General features: G+C 47.4%; 2 protein-coding genes and 1 long non-coding RNA gene across 3 annotated transcripts; all 3 read left to right on the plus strand.

Moving 5' to 3' along the window:
* The first annotated feature begins 2575 nt into the window (after positions 1–2575).
* LOC134289589 (uncharacterized) lies at positions 2576–9488 on the plus strand. Its single transcript, XM_062855616.1, has 3 exons — positions 2576–2860; positions 2928–3004; positions 3067–9488. The coding sequence occupies exon 3, from the start codon at positions 3360–3362 to the stop codon at positions 9486–9488; it is 6129 nt and encodes a 2042-aa protein (XP_062711600.1). The 5' UTR covers positions 2576–2860; positions 2928–3004; positions 3067–3359.
* Positions 9413–16502, plus strand: LOC134289593 (uncharacterized). The gene is made up of 3 exons (XM_062855623.1): positions 9413–10191; positions 10254–16447; positions 16479–16502. The coding sequence occupies exons 2-3, from the start codon at positions 10547–10549 to the stop codon at positions 16500–16502; spliced, it is 5925 nt and encodes a 1974-aa protein (XP_062711607.1). The 5' UTR covers positions 9413–10191; positions 10254–10546.
* A 17-nt stretch (positions 16503–16519) lies between these two features.
* LOC134285740 (uncharacterized) lies at positions 16520–17625 on the plus strand. Its single transcript, XR_009996588.1, has 2 exons — positions 16520–17234; positions 17302–17625. It is a non-coding gene; the product is annotated as an uncharacterized LOC134285740 (long non-coding RNA).
* Positions 17626–18183: the final 558 nt, after the last annotated feature.

Below are 18183 nucleotides of genomic sequence, written 5' to 3' on the forward strand. Positions count from 1 at the left end.
ACTTATTTGAAAGAAAAACAAAAGAAAGTTGTGTAGTTTCAGGATGGTTAATGTCGAACGACACTCGCTTTAACCATCACTTCATACGACAAACGCAGTCCATCAAAACATAATCGATTCACGCAAAAGCCACTCAAGCCAACCCTCGTTCGACGCAGAGTCAACCACATCCAGCAGCAGCGATCGTCTCTTGTTTTCGAACCACACGATGAAACACCGAAGCGAGTTTTTGTTCTACGCCTTGCATTCTATTCATAGGGCGTGCTATGTTTGTGTTGGTTGTGCCATGCAATACTACTTAACCCATTGACCTTCATCCCGGCCCTTTCACATGAGAGTCACCCAGCAGTGAGTGACATAAGCTCTGTGTCGGAACGACTGTTAAGAAGCGTTCGGTTGCTCAGGGGATTTGCAGAGAAAGAGCGTAGCGGCGGCAGACACTGTATCAATGCGTTCGTCTCGAATGTGTTCGTTAGCAACATAGACACGGTCGGCTGTAGCGTTGATGGAGGAAGAAGGGCAATGTTGATGTTGCGGCTTTTTTGTGTTATGATGGTGATAATGCACAAGACTGATGATAACCTAATTGCCCTTAATTTTTGAAATTATCTTCCCTCCCATTAGTCTGCAAAGTGGGCCTGGCCATTTTAATATTAGTATTGTGGCGTTAGTACTAAATAAGTTTCCGAAAAAACTTCATTGACTCCCGCTGCCTTTCCTATGTGTTAAACATTAAGTCGGAAGTGGTGCGCTGTATAGAAAGTTAAATTTACTGTACAGCGCACTACTTCCGACGTTATGTTTAACACATAGGAAAGGCAGCGGAAGTCAATGAAGTTTTTTCGGAAATCAATTTAGTGCTAAACCCACAATATCACATCTCTGATATGCTGCAAGTATTAATGCTGACAAGCAAATATCAGAAGAAATTTTGATATTTCCAGGATGCTTTTCAATACTGACTGTGCAAGCGCAAGAATAGAATTGAATAGAAATACATAATCTTTCAGCGTAATACCATAAAAAATGTGCACAAATGATGTACAAAGCTTGAAATGCCACGAAGGAAATAAGCTAAACATGGAGTGAGTAAGTGAGAAAATCATGTAAGCTGCAAATAGGAAGCACGATGGGAAGAACACGTTACAGCATTATTCAGTTCGCATCGTACTCTTGTGCTGTGCGGACGTATGCTCTCTCTGCTGCAGGAAGTTTTACTACCTAAAGCAATTCAACAGTACTTTTCAGTACTACCCACAATAGCACTTTTCAGCGCTAAATTTATACCTACTGATTCCTTTTCGATCCTTGCCTGGACCCGTGCCTTCGATTATTCGTTGGACCCGTTTACGGAAGTCAAATTCCGTGAAACGGTGGTAAACCTACTTGGACACCGATTAGGGAAAAACCTCCTGGAAGGTCGCTTCTAATTAAATCATGGTTGCATCATCGAACAAAAGGAAGGGTGAATCCTTGAATTCACCACTTCCTTCCAAAAAAGTCGGTTTCAAAACTGTTGCTAAACGCGGCAAAGTTAGAAGGAAAGGAGATCTTTCAGCTTCTCCGCTTCCTTCTACTAAAGCAATTGTTTCGGATGAAAATTTCGTTGAAATGAGTAATCCTTATGAAACGCTGAACAATTTTTCGGAACAGCAAATTGAGGATGCCTCTAGCCCAGGTACTTCAATTTCTGCTAAAAAACAACGGGTGCCGCCAATCGTGGTCAGCGTCTGTGAATTTGCTGGTTTTAGGCAGAACATCTTGAACTCCATAAGGGGAATCAAGGTTTCCTTCCAAATTGCCAGGAAAGGAGACTGCCGCGTATTGCCGGAAACCCTGAAAGATCGGGATCTTCTTCTCAAGTACCTTACTGAATAAATTTTTCACATATGACGACAGGTCTGCACGCTTGTTCAAATTCGTATTAAAAGGTCTCTCTAGTGATGACAAATCACCTGATGAGATCAAAACTGAACTCAACTTATTGCTTGGATTCACTGCAGTCCAAGTAATAAAAATGAAAAAGAGAACCCGCTCTGAGAATCCTCGGCAGGGTATCTCTCAAGAATTTTATTTAGTTCACTTCAACAAAAGTGATCTAAATAACTTGAAATATTTGGAAAAGGCGAAGAAAATGTTTCTTGTCCAAGTGACATGGGAACATTTTCGTAAGCCTGGGGGAAATTTCCAGAACCCAACTCAGTGCCGTCAGTGCCAAGGTTGGGGCACGGAACGAAACATTGCCACATGGATGCTAAATGCATGATTTGTGGAGGTTCTTCTCACGCCAAGGACAACTGTCTGGTAAGGGAAGATACCAGAAAGTTTAAATGTACGAATTGCGGTGGCAACCATAAGTCAAACTTTTGGGATTGCCCTATCCGCAAAAAAGTTGTCGAATCACGTGCCCGGCAGATGAATGGGAACGCTAGTCGTACCCGAAACTCTGCAGGTAGAATTTCTAACAACACAAATTCTTCCATCAACGATCGGTTGAATAATTTTCATACCGCTCGTACCCATTCGCCGGAGGTAGTTAACCACCAAACAAACCTTCGAGCGAATAATCTACCCTCCAGCAGTGGTGTTGCGGGAGGCGTTACAACCGTCAGCGCGGCAGCAGAAATGGACCACAGGGATGCTGCAGGTTTGACGGACGGCTTGTCACCCGTTAGCTTTAATGGTATGAGTAGATGAAGATAGCTCCAAATGTCAGGTAGAATAAACAAAAGTGAGAAATGTGGCTAATGAATGGCATGCAGTTGAAAGTTTCTTACTAAAATTTGTTAAAACTACTTAAATTTCTAATTGGAAAACTATGAAATAGGAACCGTGAATTGTAATGAATTTCCTATTGCTTGTGAGTGAAAAATGCAGATTGATTCCGGAAGATTGAACTAACTATTGCAAAAAATCTACATTTATAGGTTAACTTCCAAGCAGAATTTATACTCTAACTATAACTTAAACTACACATCTAATACGATCAACAACGACTACGACTGTGAGTAAACTTAAAATCTATTGAATGACTTATAACTAAGACGATTATGTTGACTAAAACAGGTAGATTGACTAGATGAATTATCACAGGACGGTTGTCAGGACGGAAAGAATTGACTAGAGACACGGAGTTGTGAGTATTGATTGATCATAGTTCATTAAGGTCTGTAAATCATAAAAATATATCTATTTTAGCTTTAAAGCTTCTTCCGAAATAAATGGATTCGCTATTAGAACCGTGATCGCTATTCTACGTCTTGGACCGCGCCTACAAACTTTAAAGAACTCCTCTCGATGAGAACGGTGCTGCTGTAAGTAGTTCATCTGATCCCGGAGGTCATCTAAAGGACAATCCTATGATGCCCACAACTACGCGAGCAGCGGCGGCGAAAGCCAATGCTGGCAGACCTCAGAGCGTTTGCGAGAAATGCAAAAAATCTGACCATGTAGCAGGAATGGTAGCTTGCGATAAGTGTCATCGTTGGTACCATCGCACGTGCATGGAGATGACTGAGACGCTGGACGGTAAGTGGACATGCAAGGGCTGCATCTACACGGTGACCATAAGTGATCCTTCGATGTCCGGAAAAAGCAGTAGCAGTTCCCGGTCGGCACGAGTTCGATTGCAGCTCATGCGGCTGGAAGAAGAGAAAAAGGCCCAGGAAAAGGCGCTGGAGGAGAAAGCCGCGATCGAAAAGAAATATCTGGAGGATAAATACGCTCTGCTACTCGCTGAGGCAGAGGAGGACGAAGGCAGTCAGAGAAGTCGGCGGAGCCGAGTTAGCCGAAGTAATCATTCGGTGCAGCAGTGGATTCAAGGCTTGGACGGAGCTGCTGGAGGTAATCCAGTGTCCGTAAATGACATCGAAGACATATTTCCGCCAGTATCGATTGGCACTGGTATTCCCGTAGCAAGTAGCGGACAAGGTGGAGGAATGTTGACCAAATACACCGGAACATTGCCTAAAGTCCCATCAAATCCGACGAATGAACGAGCGCGCTCCGGAGACAAGCAACCAACATCTCGACCTGCTATCGAATGGGCAACTGATCACGCTGGTACTGGTGGCAGGGGTTCGGTCGCTGGTGTAAACAATCCGATCACAGCGTCCACACCAATTCGATCGGCTGAAGCAGTACGAAGTTCCCGTTCGATGTATATCCAACCGCTGTTTACACAACCAGTGTATACTCAGCCTGCGTGTGCACAATCAGCAATGCCTCCACCTATACTTCCAAAGCTCGTTCCTCGACCGGCTCTACCTACGTTTTTGTTTGCTGAACCACTATCGAAGCCTCCACCTCCACAATCACGCGTTTCATTTCCGTGTATTAGCGAAGCATCGTTACTACAAGCAAACGACAAACGGCCGGCGGTATCAATAATCGATTTGCCTCCGTCGAGTTCAACACCGCAACAACAAACCGATGTGCAGCTCGAAGAGGCGGCGACTTCACAGCTCCCCTCTGTTTCCCAGTCGTCGCAGGAGCCAGTGATCCAGCAGCAAGCTATTGTGCAACCAACACCGACAACACAAGCGTCGGTCAACCCTCTATTGCCACAACAGTTGCACACACAGCAGCAACAATCGAGATCGGCGGCGAGCGTTCGGTTTGATGAATGGTCACTTCCACCGTCTGCGCTGCGAGCACCGCTTTCGTATACCCCACCTCGACCGCCTCCAGTCGATTTTGATGCAATGAGTGAGGATTCTTCGGTACATCAAACGATGTCGTCGCATCGATCGCCACAACAACCGGCACAGTCTCACGTTACTCAGCAGCATCAGATGCAGGATCAGCAGGCAATGTGGGGGTACTTTCAACAGCAGTTGTCTGCCCGGCAGGTTGTGCCCAAGGAGCTCCCAACGTTTACGGGAAATCCTGAGGAATGGCCACTTTTCATAAGCAGCTACCGCAATTCTACTGCTATGTGTGGCTATTCGCAGGCAGAAAATTTGATGAGGCTGCAGAAGTGCCTCAGAGGCAAAGCATTGGAGGCAGTCCGGAGCAATCTATTGCTGCCGTCATCGGTCCCGAAAATTATGCAAACGTTGGAAACATTGTTCGGGAGCCCAGAGCGACTGGTACAGTCGCTGCTTATCAAGGTTCGTAACGTGCCTACTCCGAAAGCTGAAAGGTTAGAGACGTTGGTAAACTTCGGTCTCGTCGTTCAGAACCTTGTTGGGCATCTTCAGGCCGCCAATCAACATGCCCATCTGAACAATCCAACACTTCTACAGGAGTTGGTGGATAAGTTGCCGCCACATCTCCGACTAGATTGGGCGCTTTACAAAAGAAACGCTGGACAAGTAGACTTGGGATCATTTTGCGACTACATGACTGCAATCACGTCTGCTGCCAGTGATGTGGCGCATTTCACCGACTTTGATGGAGTTCGACCCTGCGGACAGGACAAGCAGAAAAAAGAGAAAGCGTTCGTCAATGCTCATGTGTCTGAGCCCCGGAAGCTTGAGCAGCATGGAAAGAAAGTTGTCACTCAGGACAGGCCGTGTTACGTGTGCCAAAGCGTTAAACACCGAGTCAAAGACTGCAGCAAGTTTAAATCTTTGTCGCTCGGAGAACGGTTGAAAACTGTTGAAACACACCAGCTTTGCGCAGTCTGCCTAGTGCCTCATGGAAGATGGGTCTGCAAGTCAGCGCGAACTTGTGGTATCGGAGATTGCACCAAACAACACCATCCATCACTTCATCCATGTCAGTCGGCCGCCACTAAACCGACCGCTCCTGAAAGTTCAGGAGCTCGTGCAAAATCCGATGCCACGATCAACGTTCATCGTGGAAACCAAAGCGCGACGATATTTCGTGTAATCCCGGTGGTGCTGTACGGTAAGGATGCCAAACTGTCGACCTTTGCATTTCTGGATGAAGGTTCGTCGTCGACGTTAATCGACAGAGAAGTTGCCGATCTGCTGAACCTTGGTGGGACATCGCAGCCACTTTGTTTAACGTGGACAGGGAAGGTGGCTCGTCACGAAAAAGACTCTCGACTGGTCAGTTTGGAAATTTCCGGTGAGAACAGCAGCAGAAGTTTCCCGTTGTCCGGTGTCAGCACAGTGAGGCAGCTAGATCTTCCTGTACAGACTATGCAGTATGAAGAATTAGCTAGAAAGTATCCCTATTTGTCCGGGCTTCCGGTGAGAAGCTATGAGGAAGCCGCGCCGCGTATCCTGATTGGACTAGACAATATAAAGTTGTCGCTACCCCTCAAGACACGCGGAGGACAGCTAGACGGTCCGGTGGCGGCTAAAACGAGGCTCGGATGGACGATCTTCGGGAGCATCGACAATGCGAAGGTGGATTCTTTGTCTCCTGTTTTCCACATTTGTAAGAGTGCAGAAGAAAGTAGCCTTCACGACCTAGTTAAAGGCTATTTTGCAACGGAGAATCTTGGGGTTTCGGTCACGTGTGGTCCAGAAGCTGAAGAAGATCGCCGAGCAAAGGAAATTCTGCAACGAACGACGATCAAGCGTGCCGACGGTCATTACGAAACTGGATTGTTATGGCGGTACGATATCATGGAGCTACCACCTAGCTATAGTATGGCTGAGCGTCGACTGATTTGCCTTGAGACGAAGCTGAGAAAATATCCGGAACTACAAGCGAGTTTGGACAAACAGATTACCGAATATCAGAGCAAAGGTTACGCTCACAAAGCAACGGCTGAGGAATTGGAGTTAAACGATCCTCTTCGAACGTGGTACCTCCCACTCGGAGTGGTAACAAACCCCAGGAAGCCCGGGAAGGTGAGAATCATTTGGGATGCGGCGGCCAAGGCGCATGGAGTGTCTCTGAACGATATGCTCCTCAAGGGACCGGACCTTCTCACTTCGTTGCCAGCTGTGTTATGTCGTTTTCGGCAGCGAAAGATTGCAATTGCAGGTGACATCCGCGAGATGTATCACCAGCTGAAGATTAGACGAGAAGATCGGCAGGTTCAGCGGTTTCTGTACAGAAGTGACACGACGAAGAAACCAGACGTATTCGTGATGGACGTGGCCACGTTTGGCTCGACATGTTCGCCCTGTTCGGCCAACTTTGTCAAGAACAAGAACGCGATGGAATGGAAAGACGATTATCCAGAAGCGGCGACAGCGGTAGTTGAAAACCACTATGTGGACGATTACCTGGATAGTCGAGATTCAGAGGACGACATGGTGAAACTGGCCACGGACGTGCGAATGATCCAGGAAAGCGCCGGATTTGAACTGCGAAACTGGCGATCCAACTCCAAGAAAGTGCTGCAACTCATGGGTGAAGAAGTAACGGACCGCAGAAAGGATTTCAGCGTCGATAAAGAAAGCCAAATGGAACGCGTCCTAGGCATGGTCTGGCTACCCGACGAGGATGTTTTTGTGTATTCCGTGAAGTTACCGAATGATTCCGACTGCCCAGACTCAACAAACACCATCACGAAACGAAGTGTCCTTAGATTCGTAATGAGTGTGTTTGATCCGCTTGGACTAATATCAAACCTGCTCATCCATGGTAAGATGCTGATCCAAGACCTTTGGAGGGCTAAGGTTGGATGGGACGAGGCTATTCCAGCTGAAATATCCAAGCAGTGGGAACGATGGATCGCACAGCTTTCCAAACTGGACCAAATTCGGATCCCGCGTTGCTATTTTCCCGGATACGATCCGGATAGTTTCCAAACGATGCAGTTACATGTATTCGTGGATGCGAGTGAGTCGGCCTTCGCTTGTGTCGCCTACTTTCGGATCGTCGATCGCGGCCAGCCAAGATGTACATTGGTAGCCTCCAAGGCGAAAGTTGCTCCCTTAATCTCGATGTCCGTTCCTAGATTGGAACTGCAAGCGGCGGTCATTGGTAGCCGTTTAGCAAAATCCATTGCCGAGTACCACACGATTCCCGTGCGACGCAGATTTTTCTGGAGCGACTCCACAACAGTCCTAGCGTGGATAAACTCGGATACAAGGAGGTATCGCCAGTATGTAGCAGTGCGTATTGGAGAGATCCTAGAAGAAACGGAACCTGAAGAGTGGCGTTGGATCGGAACAAAGCTTAACATTGCAGACGACGCTACAAAATGGGGAAAGGGTCCCACAATGCAAATGGAGAGTCATTGGTTCACTGGACCTGATTTTCTGATCCAGTCGGAGAGCAACTGGCCGCATCATCGGCCGTTATCAACGGGCACTAAAGAAGAACTGCGTGCTATACATGTACACCGAACAATACTAATACAACCAATTATCAAGTATGACCGGTTTTCTAAGTGGGAACGAATGCTTCGCGCCATGGCATTTGTATACTCCTTTATGGATCGTCTGCGGAAACCCGTTAAGAACGAGACCGATTCGCAATTGAAGCAAGAAGACTTGGTACGGGCGGAAAGGACGTTGTGGCGGCTCGCTCAAGCAGAAGCATACGCTGACGAGATTGCTGCTCTTGAGCAAATGAAAACGTCCGAAAACAGCAAACCTTTGAAATTGGAAAACAGTAGTCCTATCAAACAACTATCACCGTTTCTGGATGAGTTCGGCGTCATACGCATGCAAGGTCGAACAGAGGCCTGTGCGCTAGCACCGTATGATGCGCGGTTTCCTGTAATATTGCCAAAAAACCATCGGGTAACTGAGCTCTTGGTAGACTGGTACCACAAACGTCTTGGTCACCACAACAGTGAAACCGTGGTGAACGAAATACGTCAAAGGTATCACATTTCGGCTCTTCGGACGATGGTGCGACAGGTGGCGAAGCAGTGTCAGTGGTGCACTGTGTACAAGGCACATCCAGTAGTGCCTAGAATGGCACCTCTTCCAGAAGCCCGCGTGACTCCGTTCGTTCGCCCTTTCTCGTTGGTTGGAATTGATTATTTCGGGCCGTTTTTGATAAAAATCGGCCGTAGTCAGGTGAAACGCTGGGTGGCTCTCTTCACATGTTTGGTGATTAGAGCAGTACATCTGGAAGTAGCCGCGTCACTATCTACGGAATCCTGTAAGTTAGCTCTGCGGCGGTTCATCGCGCGGCGAGGTGCACCGACACAAATCTACACTGACCATGGAACAAATTTTGTCGGTGCCAGTCGAGAGCTGGCCGGAGAGATAGCTGCAATGAATCGCGAGTTGTCAGAGACGTTCACCGATACTAGAACACGCTGGTTCTTCATCCCGCCGTCCTCCCCGCACATGGGAGGTGCATGGGAGAGGATGGTCAGAGCGGTGAAAATAGCTATGGAGTCCATCAACAAATCTCGCGCTCCATCAGAAGAAGTATTTCACACAATACTCTGCGATGCGGAAGCGATGGTCAACTCAAGACCATTGACTTATGTGCCACTGGAGACGTCGGACCAAGAGGCTTTAACTCCGAATCACTTTATTCTTCTGAGTTCAAATGGGGTTAAGCAGCAGGAAAAAGCACTCACTACGGAAGGTGAAGCCCTGCGAAACGGATGGAATCTTTGTCGTTTTGTCCTGGATCAGTTCTGGGCAAGATAGATTCGGGAGTATCTACCGGACTTGACTCGACGGACCAAGTGGCAAGAAGATGTGAAGCCTATCCAAGAAGGTGATGTCGTTTTCATCGTGGGCGAGGCTATTCGCAATCAATGGCCTCGAGGCAAGGTGTTGAAGGTCATCCCTGGAAAAGATGGTCGTACTCGACAAGTGGATGTTCAGACCGCTACAGGAATTCTTCGCCGTCCCGTAGCGAAGCTAGCCGTGCTGGACGTACATCCGAAAGGTAATCCTGCTGGATCGGAGCAGCATTACGGGGAGGGGGATGTTGCGGGAGGCGTTACAACCGTCAGCGCGGCAGCAGAAATGGACCACAGGGATGCTGCAGGTTTGACGGACGGCTTGTCACCCGTTAGCTTTAATGGTATGAGTAGATGAAGATAGCTCCAAATGTCAGGTAGAATAAACAAAAGTGAGAAATGTGGCTAATGAATGGCATGCAGTTGAAAGTTTCTTACTAAAATTTGTTAAAACTACTTAAATTTCTAATTGGAAAACTATGAAATAGGAACCGTGAATTGTAATGAATTTCCTATTGCTTGTGAGTGAAAAATGCAGATTGATTCCGGAAGATTGAACTAACTATTGCAAAAAATCTACATTTATAGGTTAACTTCCAAGCAGAATTTATACTCTAACTATAACTTAAACTACACATCTAATACGATCAACAACGACTACGACTGTGAGTAAACTTAAAATCTATTGAATGACTTATAACTAAGACGATTATGTTGACTAAAACAGGTAGATTGACTAGATGAATTATCACAGGACGGTTGTCAGGACGGAAAGAATTGACTAGAGACACGGAGTTGTGAGTATTGATTGATCATAGTTCATTAAGGTCTGTAAATCATAAAAATATATCTATTTTAGCTTTAAAGCTTCTTCCGAAATAAATGGATTCGCTATTAGAACCGTGATCGCTATTCTACGTCTTGGACCGCGCCTACAAACTTTAAAGAACTCCTCTCGATGAGAACGGTGCTGCTGTAAGTAGTTCATCTGATCCCGGAGGTCATCTAAAGGACAATCCTATGATGCCCACAACTACGCGAGCAGCGGCGGCGAAAGCCAATGCTGGCAGACCTCAGAGCGTTTGCGAGAAATGCAAAAAATCTGACCATGTAGCAGGAATGGTAGCTTGCGATAAGTGTCATCGTTGGTACCATCGCACGTGCATGGAGATGACTGAGACGCTGGACGGTAAGTGGACATGCAAGGGCTGCATCTACACGGTGACCATAAGTGATCCTTCGATGTCCGGAAAAAGCAGTAGCAGTTCCCGGTCGGCACGAGTTCGATTGCAGCTCATGCGGCTGGAAGAAGAGAAAAAGGCCCAGGAAAAGGCGCTGGAGGAGAAAGCCGCGATCGAAAAGAAATATCTGGAGGATAAATACGCTCTGCTACTCGCTGAGGCAGAGGAGGACGAAGGCAGTCAGAGAAGTCGGCGGAGCCGAGTTAGCCGAAGTAATCATTCGGTGCAGCAGTGGATTCAAGGCTTGGACGGAGCTGCTGGAGGTAATCCAGTGTCCGTAAATGACATCGAAGACATATTTCCGCCAGTATCGATTGGCACTGGTATTCCCGTAGCAAGTAGCGGACAAGGTGGAGGAATGTTGACCAAATACACCGGAACATTGCCTAAAGTCCCATCAAATCCGACGAATGAACGAGCGCGCTCCGGAGACAAGCAACCAACATCTCGACCTGCTATCGAATGGGCAACTGATCACGCTGGTACTGGTGGCAGGGGTTCGGTCGCTGGTGTAAACAATCCGATCACAGCGTCCACACCAATTCGATCGGCTGAAGCAGTACGAAGTTCCCGTTCGATGTATATCCAACCGCTGTTTACACAACCAGTGTATACTCAGCCTGCGTGTGCACAATCAGCAATGCCTCCACCTATACTTCCAAAGCTCGTTCCTCGACCGGCTCTACCTACGTTTTTGTTTGCTGAACCACTATCGAAGCCTCCACCTCCACAATCACGCGTTTCATTTCCGTGTATTAGCGAAGCATCGTTACTACAAGCAAACGACAAACGGCCGGCGGTATCAATAATCGATTTGCCTCCGTCGAGTTCAACACCGCAACAACAAACCGATGTGCAGCTCGAAGAGGCGGCGACTTCACAGCTCCCCTCTGTTTCCCAGTCGTCGCAGGAGCCAGTGATCCAGCAGCAAGCTATTGTGCAACCAACACCGACAACACAAGCGTCGGTCAACCCTCTATTGCCACAACAGTTGCACACACAGCAGCAACAATCGAGATCGGCGGCGAGCGTTCGGTTTGATGAATGGTCACTTCCACCGTCTGCGCTGCGAGCACCGCTTTCGTATACCCCACCTCGACCGCCTCCAGTCGATTTTGATGCAATGAGTGAGGATTCTTCGGTACATCAAACGATGTCGTCGCATCGATCGCCACAACAACCGGCACAGTCTCACGTTACTCAGCAGCATCAGATGCAGGATCAGCAGGCAATGTGGGGGTACTTTCAACAGCAGTTGTCTGCCCGGCAGGTTGTGCCCAAGGAGCTCCCAACGTTTACGGGAAATCCTGAGGAATGGCCACTTTTCATAAGCAGCTACCGCAATTCTACTGCTATGTGTGGCTATTCGCAGGCAGAAAATTTGATGAGGCTGCAGAAGTGCCTCAGAGGCAAAGCATTGGAGGCAGTCCGGAGCAATCTATTGCTGCCGTCATCGGTCCCGAAAATTATGCAAACGTTGGAAACATTGTTCGGGAGCCCAGAGCGACTGGTACAGTCGCTGCTTATCAAGGTTCGTAACGTGCCTACTCCGAAAGCTGAAAGGTTAGAGACGTTGGTAAACTTCGGTCTCGTCGTTCAGAACCTTGTTGGGCATCTTCAGGCCGCCAATCAACATGCCCATCTGAACAATCCAACACTTCTACAGGAGTTGGTGGATAAGTTGCCGCCACATCTCCGACTAGATTGGGCGCTTTACAAAAGAAACGCTGGACAAGTAGACTTGGGATCATTTTGCGACTACATGACTGCAATCACGTCTGCTGCCAGTGATGTGGCGCATTTCACCGACTTTGATGGAGTTCGACCCTGCGGACAGGACAAGCAGAAAAAAGAGAAAGCGTTCGTCAATGCTCATGTGTCTGAGCCCCGGAAGCTTGAGCAGCATGGAAAGAAAGTTGTCACTCAGGACAGGCCGTGTTACGTGTGCCAAAGCGTTAAACACCGAGTCAAAGACTGCAGCAAGTTTAAATCTTTGTCGCTCGGAGAACGGTTGAAAACTGTTGAAACACACCAGCTTTGCGCAGTCTGCCTAGTGCCTCATGGAAGATGGGTCTGCAAGTCAGCGCGAACTTGTGGTATCGGAGATTGCACCAAACAACACCATCCATCACTTCATCCATGTCAGTCGGCCGCCACTAAACCGACCGCTCCTGAAAGTTCAGGAGCTCGTGCAAAATCCGATGCCACGATCAACGTTCATCGTGGAAACCAAAGCGCGACGATATTTCGTGTAATCCCGGTGGTGCTGTACGGTAAGGATGCCAAACTGTCGACCTTTGCATTTCTGGATGAAGGTTCGTCGTCGACGTTAATCGACAGAGAAGTTGCCGATCTGCTGAACCTTGGTGGGACATCGCAGCCACTTTGTTTAACGTGGACAGGGAAGGTGGCTCGTCACGAAAAAGACTCTCGACTGGTCAGTTTGGAAATTTCCGGTGAGAACAGCAGCAGAAGTTTCCCGTTGTCCGGTGTCAGCACAGTGAGGCAGCTAGATCTTCCTGTACAGACTATGCAGTATGAAGAATTAGCTAGAAAGTATCCCTATTTGTCCGGGCTTCCGGTGAGAAGCTATGAGGAAGCCGCGCCGCGTATCCTGATTGGACTAGACAATATAAAGTTGTCGCTACCCCTCAAGACACGCGGAGGACAGCTAGACGGTCCGGTGGCGGCTAAAACGAGGCTCGGATGGACGATCTTCGGGAGCATCGACAATGCGAAGGTGGATTCTTTGTCTCCTGTTTTCCACATTTGTAAGAGTGCAGAAGAAAGTAGCCTTCACGACCTAGTTAAAGGCTATTTTGCAACGGAGAATCTTGGGGTTTCGGTCACGTGTGGTCCAGAAGCTGAAGAAGATCGCCGAGCAAAGGAAATTCTGCAACGAACGACGATCAAGCGTGCCGACGGTCATTACGAAACTGGATTGTTATGGCGGTACGATATCATGGAGCTACCACCTAGCTATAGTATGGCTGAGCGTCGACTGATTTGCCTTGAGACGAAGCTGAGAAAATATCCGGAACTACAAGCGAGTTTGGACAAACAGATTACCGAATATCAGAGCAAAGGTTACGCTCACAAAGCAACGGCTGAGGAATTGGAGTTAAACGATCCTCTTCGAACGTGGTACCTCCCACTCGGAGTGGTAACAAACCCCAGGAAGCCCGGGAAGGTGAGAATCATTTGGGATGCGGCGGCCAAGGCGCATGGAGTGTCTCTGAACGATATGCTCCTCAAGGGACCGGACCTTCTCACTTCGTTGCCAGCTGTGTTATGTCGTTTTCGGCAGCGAAAGATTGCAATTGCAGGTGACATCCGCGAGATGTATCACCAGCTGAAGATTAGACGAGAAGATCGGCAGGTTCAGCGGTTTCTGTACAGAAGTGACACGACGAAGAAACCAGACGTATTCGTGATGGACGTGGCCACGTTTGGCTCGACATGTTCGCCCTGTTCGGCCAACTTTGTCAAGAACAAGAACGCGATGGAATGGAAAGACGATTATCCAGAAGCGGCGACAGCGGTAGTTGAAAACCACTATGTGGACGATTACCTGGATAGTCGAGATTCAGAGGACGACATGGTGAAACTGGCCACGGACGTGCGAATGATCCAGGAAAGCGCCGGATTTGAACTGCGAAACTGGCGATCCAACTCCAAGAAAGTGCTGCAACTCATGGGTGAAGAAGTAACGGACCGCAGAAAGGATTTCAGCGTCGATAAAGAAAGCCAAATGGAACGCGTCCTAGGCATGGTCTGGCTACCCGACGAGGATGTTTTTGTGTATTCCGTGAAGTTACCGAATGATTCCGACTGCCCAGACTCAACAAACACCATCACGAAACGAAGTGTCCTTAGATTCGTAATGAGTGTGTTTGATCCGCTTGGACTAATATCAAACCTGCTCATCCATGGTAAGATGCTGATCCAAGACCTTTGGAGGGCTAAGGTTGGATGGGACGAGGCTATTCCAGCTGAAATATCCAAGCAGTGGGAACGATGGATCGCACAGCTTTCCAAACTGGACCAAATTCGGATCCCGCGTTGCTATTTTCCCGGATACGATCCGGATAGTTTCCAAACGATGCAGTTACATGTATTCGTGGATGCGAGTGAGTCGGCCTTCGCTTGTGTCGCCTACTTTCGGATCGTCGATCGCGGCCAGCCAAGATGTACATTGGTAGCCTCCAAGGCGAAAGTTGCTCCCTTAATCTCGATGTCCGTTCCTAGATTGGAACTGCAAGCGGCGGTCATTGGTAGCCGTTTAGCAAAATCCATTGCCGAGTACCACACGATTCCCGTGCGACGCAGATTTTTCTGGAGCGACTCCACAACAGTCCTAGCGTGGATAAACTCGGATACAAGGAGGTATCGCCAGTATGTAGCAGTGCGTATTGGAGAGATCCTAGAAGAAACGGAACCTGAAGAGTGGCGTTGGATCGGAACAAAGCTTAACATTGCAGACGACGCTACAAAATGGGGAAAGGGTCCCACAATGCAAATGGAGAGTCATTGGTTCACTGGACCTGATTTTCTGATCCAGTCGGAGAGCAACTGGCCGCATCATCGGCCGTTATCAACGGGCACTAAAGAAGAACTGCGTGCTATACATGTACACCGAACAATACTAATACAACCAATTATCAAGTATGACCGGTTTTCTAAGTGGGAACGAATGCTTCGCGCCATGGCATTTGTATACTCCTTTATGGATCGTCTGCGGAAACCCGTTAAGAACGAGACCGATTCGCAATTGAAGCAAGAAGACTTGGTACGGGCGGAAAGGACGTTGTGGCGGCTCGCTCAAGCAGAAGCATACGCTGACGAGATTGCTGCTCTTGAGCAAATGAAAACGTCCGAAAACAGCAAACCTTTGAAATTGGAAAACAGTAGTCCTATCAAACAACTATCACCGTTTCTGGATGAGTTCGGCGTCATACGCATGCAAGGTCGAACAGAGGCCTGTGCGCTAGCACCGTATGATGCGCGGTTTCCTGTAATATTGCCAAAAAACCATCGGGTAACTGAGCTCTTGGTAGACTGGTACCACAAACGTCTTGGTCACCACAACAGTGAAACCGTGGTGAACGAAATACGTCAAAGGTATCACATTTCGGCTCTTCGGACGATGGTGCGACAGGTGGCGAAGCAGTGTCAGTGGTGCACTGTGTACAAGGCACATCCAGTAGTGCCTAGAATGGCACCTCTTCCAGAAGCCCGCGTGACTCCGTTCGTTCGCCCTTTCTCGTTGGTTGGAATTGATTATTTCGGGCCGTTTTTGATAAAAATCGGCCGTAGTCAGGTGAAACGCTGGGTGGCTCTCTTCACATGTTTGGTGATTAGAGCAGTACATCTGGAAGTAGCCGCGTCACTATCTACGGAATCCTGTAAGTTAGCTCTGCGGCGGTTCATCGCGCGGCGAGGTGCACCGACACAAATCTACACTGACCATGGAACAAATTTTGTCGGTGCCAGTCGAGAGCTGGCCGGAGAGATAGCTGCAATGAATCGCGAGTTGTCAGAGACGTTCACCGATACTAGAACACGCTGGTTCTTCATCCCGCCGTCCTCCCCGCACATGGGAGGTGCATGGGAGAGGATGGTCAGAGCGGTGAAAATAGCTATGGAGTCCATCAACAAATCTCGCGCTCCATCAGAAGAAGTATTTCACACAATACTCTGCGATGCGGAAGCGATGGTCAACTCAAGACCATTGACTTATGTGCCACTGGAGACGTCGGACCAAGAGGCTTTAACTCCGAATCACTTTATTCTTCTGAGTTCAAATGGGGTTAAGCAGCAGGAAAAAGCACTCACTACGGAAGGTGAAGCCCTGCGAAACGGATGGAATCTTTGTCGTTTTGTCCTGGATCAGTTCTGGGCAAGATAGATTCGGGAGTATCTACCGGACTTGACTCGACGGACCAAGTGGCAAGAAGATGTGAAGCCTATCCAAGAAGGTGATGTCGTTTTCATCGTGGGCGAGGCTATTCGCAATCAATGGCCTCGAGGCAAGGTGTTGAAGGTCATCCCTGGAAAAGATGGTCGTATTCGACAAGTGGATGTTCAGACCGCTACAGGAATTCTTCGCCGTCCCGTAGCGAAGCTAGCCGTGCTGGACGTACATCCGAAAGGTAATCCTGCTGGATCGGAGCAGCATTACGGGGAGGGGGATGTTGCGGGAGGCGTTACAACCGTCAGCGCGGCAGCAGAAATGGACCACAGGGATGCTGCAGGTTTGACGGACGGCTTGTCACCCGTTAGCTTTAATGGTATGAGTAGATGAAGATAGCTCCAAATGTCAGGTAGAATAAACAAAAGTGAGAAATGTGGCTAATGAATGGCATGCAGTTGAAAGTTTCTTACTAAAATTTGTTAAAACTACTTAAATTTCTAATTGGAAAACTATGAAATAGGAACCGTGAATTGTAATGAATTTCCTATTGCTTGTGAGTGAAAAATGCAGATTGATTCCGGAAGATTGAACTAACTATTGCAAAAAATCTACATTTATAGGTTAACTTCCAAGCAGAATTTATACTCTAACTATAACTTAAACTACACATCTAATACGATCAACAACGACTACGACTGTGAGTAAACTTAAAATCTATTGAATGACTTATAACTAAGACGATTATGTTGACTAAAACAGGTAGATTGACTAGATGAATTATCACAGGACGGTTGTCAGGACGGAAAGAATTGACTAGAGACACGGAGTTGTGAGTATTGATTGATCATAGTTCATTAAGGTCTGTAAATCATAAAAATATATCTATTTTAGCTTTAAAGCTTCTTCCGAAATAAATGGATTCGCTATTAGAACCGTGATCGCTATTCTACGTCTTGGACCGCGCCTACAAGTGGAGTGAGTAATATTTCTAATTTTGTTCAAACGAATCGAGCTATCTATGCCCATGTGGCTGCGAGTAAGCAAAATTCAAATAATTCCTATCATCAAACATCAAATTCGGAAAATGCACGTGATTCAGGCATGTCTGCTTCCGATTTTGACTTTTTATCTGAACAATTGCAACAAATGATTGATGCAATGTTCAAAACTCAAACTATGGCTGAAGCAGTCCAAGTTGGAGTTAATTTTACAAATAAAATAGTAATTGGATTACGTTTTGGTAATGGACACAAATAAAGTTTTAAACATTTTAAATTGGAATGCTCGTTCTCTAAATGGCAAAGAGGATGAGCTATTCCATTTTTTTAACAGTTAATAATGTGCATATTGCAGTTATTACTGAAACTTATCTAAAACCTGGGTCTTCAATCAAACGAAACCCAAACTATTTTATTTATAGAAATGATCGCCTAGATGGAGCATGTGGAGTTGCTATCATCGTTGACAGGCGCATCAAGCACCACATTTTTTCATCATTCGAA

The sequence above is a fragment of the Aedes albopictus genome, chromosome 1 (genome assembly GCF_035046485.1).
Source record: "Aedes albopictus strain Foshan chromosome 1, AalbF5, whole genome shotgun sequence".
Classification (NCBI taxonomy): Eukaryota; Metazoa; Arthropoda; class Insecta; order Diptera; family Culicidae; genus Aedes; species Aedes albopictus.